The sequence below is a fragment of the Heliangelus exortis genome, chromosome 13 (genome assembly GCF_036169615.1).
Source record: "Heliangelus exortis chromosome 13, bHelExo1.hap1, whole genome shotgun sequence".
Taxonomy (NCBI): Eukaryota; Metazoa; Chordata; class Aves; order Apodiformes; family Trochilidae; genus Heliangelus; species Heliangelus exortis.
Genome location: NC_092434.1, coordinates 14,236,045 through 14,247,151, shown reverse-complemented (window position 1 = coordinate 14,247,151; position 11,107 = coordinate 14,236,045). Strand labels below are relative to the sequence as shown.

The window sequence follows — 11,107 nt, the reverse complement described above, 5'->3', positions numbered from 1 at the left end:
TCACTAGATCACCACAGATGTTGTGATACACACAACCACACAGCCTCAATCTAAACCAGGGGACCTGATGAAAACTCTTCCTTAGGCCCATCAGCTTTTCAGACAATGCCCTCCAAACAGGACTCACAACATGCAGAAACAAAGTGATGGTTAGGAACTGAATTCTGCATTCCAAAGAGCCCTGGAGGTACTGACTGCCATGGGAAATCTCTCCCAGTTTTACTCAATTGCCATGATGAAAACCAGCAAGAAAGTTTGGGGCTCTATGTCAGGATGCTCCTCCAGAGTTCCTCATCTGAAAAAACCCCTCTCAAACAAGAAGCCAGTGCACAAAGGATTTTCTTCACCACCTCTTGTACCTCTGTTGTAGTGGATAAAGAAGTGACCGTACTGTGTGCTCAGCTCTATCCTGGAGATATCCAGCAGGCTCACCCCAAGCTGCCCTCTCATTAGGATGCCCAGATCATGGATTCCACTGTGTCACAGGTGTGAGCCAGAGGCACCCATGGAAGCAGAAATTTAGACACTGAAGGAACTTGTGAAAACACAGGTTCCTATGGGCTGTAGGGTCAATGGGAATTGGTGGAGGAAGGAGCTGATGTTGGTGTTTTGGCTACAGGTGGTAAAAGCCACCTGTTTCTGTAGCTTTGGGGCCTCATGTTTTGTATCATGAGACAGTAACTAAGGTAATGTGTGAGTAACAGCAAAACCTGCAACTGAGACACTAAATAACACCTGATCAAGGAACTATAAAGCTGAAAAGATTTATGTTAAGCTAAAAGGCTTCTCTCCAAATGATGTACATCAATAATTCCAGGCTGATAGGTCACCTGTCATTCTACCCACTGAACAAGGTTTTGTAGATCAGCAATTATGTCCTCAAGATCATATGGTAGAGGCATGTTACAGTCCTCATCTGTCCAGAAGGGATGGCATTCTGGTTTCTGGTCTTCTGGCAAGTTCTCTGCTGCTTGTGACTGGCATCTGAAAAGAAAGGTAAGGAGATGAATTACTTGGGTAAAACTGTATCAAGAAACTGAATACTCAGCAAGGATACATTTGTGCATTCATTTAAAGAGAAAGATGATAATAAAAAAGAAATACCACATCTCCTGACTAAATGGATTGTTCATTTACAGTGAAGTTGATTTCTGTTGTAGACTTTGTATTTTCTATAGGGATTTCTCAAAAAGCCAATCACAGAGAAAACTCAGTTAGTGTACCTTTATATGGTGAATTATTTTTTCATTATCTCAGCTGTTATTTAAAGTATGTGATTAAACCATTATCAGATTTAAATGTTTGCTGGTTCCCAATGTATTACTAGATTATTGAGAAAGATTAAACTGAATTTACTGCATTAAGGTCAGGGGGGATAGATTAAACAATATTAAAGAAGTCAGACTAGCTTTGTAGATTCTGGAGATTTACAAGTGTATCAACCTGCTTAGCTCTGAAAAAGGCAATATAAAAAGAGAAAATTCTATAAAGATAAATGGAAATGGAGGTTAATAATAACTTCCAATGATGAATAGGTGGGCAAAACTTCAATAAAATTAAATTAAGAGGTTAGTGTATGTTAGTCCCCAGAGAAAAAGCTTAAATTACAATGTTTTTTATTAAATGGATTATTCATCAATACCAGTGAAGTCTAATTATAATATTCAGCTGAACTGCAGCCTGCAGAGGAAAGTTTTATAAGTGGCAATCACATCTCTTAAATTAGGCTGCAGTACAACAAGCTGCATCAAAAAAACCAAACTTGTCACAGTTGAAGGAGGATTTCTTCCCCTCTCTTCCCCTTGCCTCCACTCAAACAACTTGCATGTTGCTGATTAATTAGTTAATGTTTGCACTGGGGCAAGACAATGAATTTTGGTATATACTGCAGCTCTATGTAGTTCTTGAAGGAGATAAAATGCATATTATAGAAGCACTCTTCTATCTCTTGTAAGATGTTTTTTCTTTAAATTCATGTTCTACAAAAGCACAGAATTTGTTTTAAGCACAGATGTGTCTTTCATCTCTGTAAAATGAACTCTGAAAATATTGACAGACACAACTTCCTTGTCTTTCTGGAAGAGACTGTATCCAGATGAAAGATGTCTTCTTCTCTTGGGAATTATTAATGGCAGTGGAATCCCCAGGAGAAAACATACTTCAGCTTTACACCCATGTTGGTGTGTGGTTAATTGCTGCAGCAGCATCCTGGGCACTCAATCCATCGTGCATTACACTACAAGGACAGTATTAACACGTAACATTCCAATATATCTTCAGCTCTCCACATCAGCCCCTGATAATAGCATCTGTTAACATGCACTAAGTACTATTATGTAGCACATCACTTCATAAATAATAAGATTAGCCGACCTCAGGGCCCTGGGAAGAGTAATGTGTTTAAATGTTCTCATTATTTATTTAAAACAAGAATTAAAGGAACAGAAGCTACTTGTGACAATCCTCTTAGCATAAATATTAAACTGTTTGCATTGATAAGCTGCACTGTACAGAATAACAGAGGATTTGTTTTGCTGCCTGCTTTATAATAGTTGTTACAGCAAATGCAGTTTAGTGTATGAGTTCTGAGAGGTACTTAACTGATTGTGCCATCATGTTCTGAAGACATTTTCCAAATTATATAAAGAAACAGGAGAAAATTAATATGCAGGAGAAGCTGAAACTAATTACAGCATGACTCTATAAGGCTTTTAAAATATCTTGCTTTATTTTCTGTCCTGGCACAAAATAGTACACTCAATTTGCTGGGTAGTATAAGATATTCCAGTTTAAGCATTTCAATCTAAAAGTGGATAAATTAACCATGTAGAGATTATTGCAGATGACAAATCAAGAAGCTCAGCCAGTAAATACTGCAGACATATTATGTGGTCTGCAAAATCAACTGATAATAATAACATTCTCCCTCACACACATCTGCTGTTTACAGCAGAATTTTCATTGAGAGGAAAACCATACCAACTTCTAGCTTCTTCACCATTTCAGAGCCCTTTTTCACTTTCCCTGTCTCTTTTCTCCCTTGCTCTCCACACAAATGAATTGACCAGGTTTTCCCTGACATCTGGAGTTTGGGAATTCCTGCTCCTGAAAACGAGGCAGCAGTCACAACAATGCTGATAGCTCTCCATGGGTAACTATTCTTGCTGCTACTTTCCTTTCTCTATTTTATCTTAACAACAGAGCCACCCCTAAAAGGTCACCCCAAAGCTAAGCATGTGCCTGAACTTCCATGCAATTGGGAAGTTTTAGCCACATCATATTCCAGGTGAGGGATCAGAGGAATGGAAGTGTGCCAGGTCCTCAGACTTCCTGCGAAAGTCTGGTGACAGAAATGCATCAGCATGGAGCAAAAGTACAAAACCAGAGAAAGTAGAGCTTCAGTATTCCAAGTTCTGCAATCCCATGGCCCCTTTGTCTTTCTGTCCAAGATTTATTTATTTTTCTTTTAATATCAGTAACAAGAAGAGCAGCGAATGACACATTTTTACATTTTGTGAGTCACCTCCTTTGATCAAAATTGCAATCCCTGTGCCAGATCCAGTTGATATCCAAGTCAATTCAAGCTGCTCATATTTAAAGTTATGGGGCTGGGTTCTAAGCCCTCATCACTGCACCTGGCAGGTCATAAGGTTTTTCATCTGAATGGCACCCACCAGCTTGGATGGAGTCTTCCAAATCATGGGTTTCTGACTTCAGAGTCAATTTGCAAGAGCAGCCCCTTCCAGATGAGGATATTGGTATTGATTTTAATAAACTTTTGTGGGAGAAGTTGTTGCCACAATGCTCATTATTTGTAGCCCAGTAACAGACTTGAAGATCCCACAAAAGGATGGCCACATTTTTTACTGAAGCAGAACAATCAAAGGCACTTAAATAATTGCAATGAATTATTTCAAATGCCTTTGTATCTGGGAAAAGATACCTAACACAAGTTAGCAATGATAGCAGAGAATAAACAGAAATCCTATCTTTTTCCAGATACAAAAGAACTTATGATGCTCCATGTGGGAAACACTGCAAATAGCAAAGTACAGTCGTAGTGAGAAAGAACCAAGACTGTAATACTGTAAGTTAATCAAAATACTATAAATTAAATTAAAACCTCTTATTTGAGTTAATAAAGTCAAACTTCCAAAAGAGAATGGATCTGATTGTGTATATTGAATGCACAAAATGTGCTAAGAGGGCAAATAACACATGCTCTGAGATACAGAACAGATGCCAACTCAAGAGGCATCTTTCATACCTTATTTGCAGCAGAACAGAAAAACTGCCACAATATATTTCTGAGCAATTGAGCTCCAACCCTGTGATAATACACGTTCACCAACATATTAAAGAAAGGATGATTTGTCTAAAAATGAGCAGAATGGACAGAACCCCATGGTCCCTGCTACACCAATCAAGACCTATGCCAGGCCAATTAAAAAAGCCCATTCTCAAGGAGCAATTAGTTCCTGTGGTGGTGCACATTCTCCATAACTCCACCCTGTCGACTGCACAGTATTTTGAACCCCTTTCTGTCCATTTTTGCCAAGTGGACTTGCTCATGAATAGGGTCAACCAAGTCATGCCAAACACCTGTATGAGTGTTGTATTTGTGTGATAGCAGAGGACTCTTTCCCTGGGAAGGTGGCCAATCTCACCATGAGCAGGTGTACACAGGCAGATCCCTGGCTATGGTGCCCTGGGCTGCACTGACATTCTGATGATCAGGGTGTCAGCTACATTAGAGGACACTGATCACAATGCTAAAATTAACCACGCTTGCTAAAGTGTGTGTTAATTATGAGTATGCAAGCAGTCAATAAAAGGTTAATGCAAAAGTCAAAGGATAAATTTATTTCAGTATTGCATCACTCTACTGACTAAATGACTAACATTATGCTTTGTTTTTAATCGATATATTTTACAGTAATGCCTGAGCCATTGATTTGAAAAACAGTCTTCTTTCTAACAGTTAAGTTTTGAAACTACTAAGTATCAAGTATCAATATACTTAAAATGCTTTTTTTTTTTTTTTTTCAGAGCAGATACTTGTTGTTCTGTTGACAGGACCAGGAACGCATAGAAGCCAGGAGGCAGCCTCAGGTTCTTCTGATGAATGTGATAAATGCAAAGAAGAATTATTACCTAGGCACCTAAATCAGGTACTGGGAACTCGGGTCCCCTGGATTCCACTGCACTGTTTGTCTGCTCCACAGAAGTGAAGTCAAATCAGATCATTAGGAGTTAATTGTGGCTCAGACTGCACTGGTGTGTTGAGGGTGAGGAGCTGATGTGGACAGCCCAGTTTCCTAGATTGCACTAATACAGCTGCCTAGGCCTGGCAGTTCAACTGAAATCTGTAAAAAAAAGTCTCTCAGCCTGTCTAAACTATTTAGTTGACAAAGTATGGGAAGGGATAAAGATTTGCTGCACAGTGTCTTCAGCTAGAGAATGGGGATTGTGTACTTCTGATGAGACTGCCAATGTCCTTCTAACCATGGCCACCAAGTCCACCCTCCTAAAGGGGAGCTCCTTCTAGATGGCACTGCAGCAACTGGGAAGCCACTGAGAAAAGTGCTGGCACCTGATGTCTGATGTAAACTCAACTTCCCCGGGCTGAGCCTTTCCTCTCCTCTGTGGCTGCCATCCTACAGACCTAGAAACTGTCCATCCATGAGAAAATCAGGGCACTTCGTATTCCCACAAGAGAAGGGCTGTGTGGGGCAGCCTCCGTTCCATGTTTGCTTGATTTTTTAATTAAGAAACATCACCACTCTCTATAAAGTGTAGGGGGTTGGGAAATCCCCCAGAGAAACACTGAATAAATAACACAGCATTTGCTGAAAGATGAAGTTTAATCCAATTTAACCTATAGGTCTATAAATTGTTCCTTTTCAGCCCTGCTTCTCAGATGCTTTTGTTTCCTGTTTATAGAATACATTTATAAGCAATGTATCCTCTCTGCATGAGAAGAACATTAATACATATTTATATGAACACCTGTTCACACCAATAATTACAAAAAAAACCCATAAATCCAAAAAGGACAGCATTTAGGAGTAAATTATCAGCACCACAGACATGGGTTTTGTTATATACTTTTCATGATCAGCAATAGTATGTGGATTATTCCCTCTGCACTGAGAATATTTGGTTTTGACTTCAAACACTGTAGAAATATATAAACCTCAATATAACTTATATTTATATTCTCTCAAAAGGAACTTAAAATGCTCTAAGCCTTTGCTGAGGCATCTGATGTTCCAGTCCCCTCTGCTGCACTCTATGATCGGTCGCTTTATTTCACTTGCAATCCTTGCTTTCCTATGATTTTTTTTTCAGACAAAGAAACAAAATGTCTGCTCTACACTGAGTATAAACACAGCTGACTTGTTTTCCCCAAAGTATTGATTTTATGCACTTTTAAAATAACTATTTTCATTCTGTTTGCATAATCAGCTGGGGCATTGTTCCTCTACATTTGCAGAAACACAGATGGAATTGCTGATTTGGAGCCTTTGGAGAGATTTTACAGTATTCTCCAGAATCTAAGCTTCTATTAAAATAAGGTTTCAAGCACTTCTGGTTGTGAAGATAGCCTGGACAATATAAATTGATGCATGGTTATCTTGTTGAGTCCACAACCAGACAGACAGACGTAACAGTACCAAGGGAGCTGTGAACTTCCCCCACTTATTTTATTGAGTCTTTACTTGGGGCCAGATGCTCCTCTCTGTTGTGCAGAACAGCATAAAATGATGGTGAAAAAGAGAGGAAAAGGAAATGGAAACAAAAAACAATGAAAAGGAGAAAAAGAAATCTCCACAGCCTACTTCCCAGGGGGCTACAGATGTCTTCCCTTGACAGTATTAAGACTCCTGAAATATTTGGGGCTGAGCCACACATTTATGTCACATTCCTTTGTAAGACACTTTTTTCCAAAATAATTCTGCCTGAAAAGCTAATGGCACTTCCTGCATCATTTGCTGGTCCACTCTACTTTTTGTACTCCTTTTATGTGAATGTCACATAGCCAAGGATGGTTACAAATGACACTGCAGGATGATGGCCCTTCCACTGAATCCCCCTTCATGTAAAGTAAACAACCCCATTTCCCAAAGAACTTCAGGTTTGTAGGCTCTGTCCTCCTGCACAAAAAGTCAAAATGTTTTCCTTGCTGAGTGTGTGTTTTTCCATAAAGCAACTTTTCCCATTAATAAAAATCAAGTGCTGTATGACAATCCACTCTGTGGAAAGTAAAATCCAAAGGCTCACAATGGGGTGCATCTAACAGTAACCACAATACTTGACCAGGCTCAACAGAACCGGGCTGGATCTTTCCAGCATCAAGACTACATAATCCTTTCAGTCCAAAGTACTTCCTGCCTCAACCCCACCTAAATTCCATTGGGACCAAAGCAGAGGTGACACAGAATGGGCAGCACGTGGGAGCAGAACAGCACCAGAGAGCTCAGGTATTTGCAGTGAAAGCTGTGCAAGAATGACTCCACAGCCAATTTTCCATGGGATGGTCCTTTGATGGAAGTTTAGGAGGGAGGGAAACAGAATGGATTCCCAGGAACCCTGCTGTCTGGCTGCTCTCAGACTCTTCCTAAAAGGCAGCTCTCATTAGCTTTGGTCCATTCCAGTGAATTTGCAGTTTCATTACCAAAAGAGAACAAGGAAAGACTGATAGCAAGCACCACATGGGGAAGCCAAACAACCACAAGAATAATGCTCTGCAGACTGAAATTAAGATCTGGCTTAATTGTAATATATACTATATATATAATATACAGTATTATAATGACTAAAACCTGTGCTATAAATACATGTGCCTACATATATACATCTCTCCAACTACCCATAGATACTTTTACACACACACACAGACATGAGGAACTTACTCCATATTTTCTACCAAAAGATATGACACTGTACTTCTGAGTGGCTTAGGGAACAACAACAAAAAAGGTTTATTGTGCTGCAGAACCGCAGTGTTGTGTACCTGGGTTGTAGCCTGCAACTAGAATGTTTATAACATATATTGGAAGTAATACTATAAGAGCAATGCAATCCTATGGCCTAAAACACAGTTTCCTTTAGGTCAAGATGAGGCCAAACAGAAGCAGGAGAGAACAAATAATAGGGAAATGAGAAAAGATATAAAAGAAAGGCATAGAGGCTAAAAAAGAGAAAAAAGAATTTTAAAATCAGAAAAAAAAAGCCTCCTGTAACTAATCACATTTCAGTTGCTCCAGACTTTCTCCATGGCTGCTGCTTTATTCAGTGACACTTTATGGATAAATTACTATAAAAACATAGCACAAAAAAAATTCCAGTGCTGGCAGAAAAATAGACTTTATGTCCCAGGAAATGCTACAGTACACCCAGGCACAAATAAAAATCATGTGGCAGCAATGTGCTCAGTATGCTGCTTCTCTATGTCTGTAAGTGGAGTAAATCTTTCTGATTACCAAACAGGACGTCTGAATTTTTATATTTACCCTTTGCATTTCAAATAACTGAAACACTATATAGAAATGTTAAATATTGTTTTCTACTTTAACTCATAAACAATTACCATCACCCAAATACAATGTGAATAAATGTATTTCTTTACATATTTTCAACTGCATTAAGAAAAGATATTCAGTGTGAAAGTTCAGTACAGTGATATACCTCAAAATTTTGCAATTAACATAATTCTGCAATATTTTTAACACCAACCAGAATTTCAGTATAGACTAAACGATGATTTAAAGTTGTTAGACAGGAGGAATATACTTGTCTTTATGGAATATGATTACATTCAGCCAATTTAAACACATGATAAACCACACACATCTGATGCTACCCAACTTTCACAGACATTGAGTGCTTAAAAAAGTGCAAGATCCTGACCTATAAAACTCTATCAGTGTCCTTAAATTCTCTCTGCACCATGAAGACTTCTTCACCCAAGTGGGTACCAAAATGCTACTAGTAGGTAAAATTTAAAATGTCTACAAATGGTTATAGCTACCTTATATTATTTTCTGTGGTACAAAGAATCTTTCTGATTGCAATATCAATGACTTTAAACCACAGACTAAAACTTTAGACCTTTCCACGGTGCCAACTCACTTGTTTTATATGCTATGATCTAGAGTCCTGGCTTTGAGCTATCTCTCACTACTGATGCTTTTGATGCTTTGTTCTCTTTTTACTTTAGGATGGAAAATAACAAATAATACTGAGTTCTCTTCTTACTCTTGAATTCTTCTGATGTCTATCTTCAGAACTCTTCTAACATCCAATTTATGTCATTCTTTTTCCTTCTTATGCTGTGAATTTGAAACGAAAGAGGTAACATAATATCATCAGATCTACGGACGCCTGGAATGGCCTTCGGAGTAAACTTCAGAGCTATTCCACAAACTATCTTGCCTGAATAGAAACTGAGAAATTGCTTTTCAATAGATAATGCAACTCCTCTTGAATTCTTCTTAGATGAACTTATTGCCATAGGGAACACTCTAGTGATAATAAAGTATATGGTGCCAATGCCTTAGGAGCAGTTCAGCTGGGTTATTTCATTAGTATTTGCAAGGCACAATTAAAATTCATTCTCAAACATTTCTGCACTTTCTCTTGCCTAATTCTTTATTATACACTGGCTACAAAACCAGAAGTTTGCTAATCAGAAAAGCTAACATCTGCTGTGTGGATTCACCTGCAATGCTTTTCTCTCTCATCACATCAGAATTCCAAAACTTCTCACATTAGTTAATTAAGTACCTGATTCAATCTTCTATCAGGACTGAGCAGAATGCATAGTCACATACTTAAATCTCATTTAGCTCAGTGGAACTTTCAAATGTATTTCAAGTTCAGCACAAGCTTAAAAGCTTCACTGTGTGGGGTCCCTCAAGATGGTCTTCACATCACTGCTTCTTGCCCAACTGTATACATAGATTTGATTAACTCCAAATTTTCTAGAGATCTTGAGGTAGCGACCCTATCCCTACGCCAGTCCTTTCCTTGCCAGTCCCTACACTGATCCATCCTCTCCAGTTCAACCTGCAATGGATCTTCTATCTGTGCTCTGAAGTACCAGAGGATCACAGTAACATCCTGGCAGTGATTTCTGCCAGGTAACCTACAGAAGAGCCACACTGCCAAACTCTGTTGATAATGGTGCCATTTTTTGTGCCTGAGGAAAGAGGACTCTTCTCTTGTTGGGTTCCACGAGCTGTCCATCCCTCTGCACTTTGTGCAGACTCATGGGAAATCTGGACGTGCAAAATGAAAAGCATTCATTTAATTTCTCTCACAAAAGACCTGCTGTTTTGTCTTCCTTCTGTGTCTGCTAAAGAACAGTTATTTAAACTTCATGAGAAGTGGATGGTCTTGGCCTTCCATAGGTTTTATTCTGTCTATGAGTATTGTGTTTCAGACTCCATTTTTTCTAATTTAGTACTTGACAGCTGAGCTACATTGGTCATTCCTTTCAATGAACTGCTGACAAAATTTCTTCTCTTCCTATATTACAAGAAACACCAACACCCTGAGCAAGCAACAAACCTAATATCCCTTTCACTTAGGTTTGGTTTTTTTCAGATAATATTGTGATTATACTAATCTGAAATGCAAAGAACACATTCATCTTTTTCTTTGCTCAAATGCTATTACTCAGCTTGTCTTAATGGCAAGAACCCAATGTAAAATTTAGGGAGTCAGGGTTTTGCAGTGGCTGCATAATCCTCTTTTTGGTGCAAACAGGAGGTGTCCATGCTTCTTTTTTCCTAAGTATTCTTGAGGAGTTATTAATTTGGTGTTTGCATTTCTCAGATATGTGCAGTTCTACAGGGAAATTTTACATGTTCTCCAGTTTATCCAAGTGCCAGTAAGAACATCTAGGGGACTTAATGACATTCCTCAGCAAGATGAAAAGCCATTTGCTTGAATGTTCCCCTATAGAGTTTGTCCTTACCACACTCACTTCAGTTTTTCTGGCATTTCACTACAATCGAGCACATGGAACATTGTTGCTTTCTTTCAGCTTTCCCTTGGAAATAACCTGAATCCAATCCCTTCACAGCTGGCCTGAGAGGCC

General features: G+C 38.8%; 1 protein-coding gene across 3 annotated transcripts in view; it reads right to left on the bottom strand.

Moving 5' to 3' along the window:
- Nucleotides 1-707: 707 nt before the first annotated feature.
- FTO (FTO alpha-ketoglutarate dependent dioxygenase) overlaps nt 708-11,107 on the bottom strand; it is a 220,233-nt gene continuing 209,833 nt past the window's right edge. For 2 of the 3 annotated variants that reach the window (XM_071756935.1, XM_071756936.1), the window contains one exon: nt 708-984. In XM_071756935.1, coding sequence (XP_071613036.1) covers nt 834-984 — 151 coding nt within the window. In that variant the 3' untranslated portion in view covers nt 708-833. Of the gene's footprint in view, nt 985-10,129; nt 10,284-11,107 lie in introns of those variants that run through there. The other variant, XM_071756937.1, reaches the window with a different exon arrangement.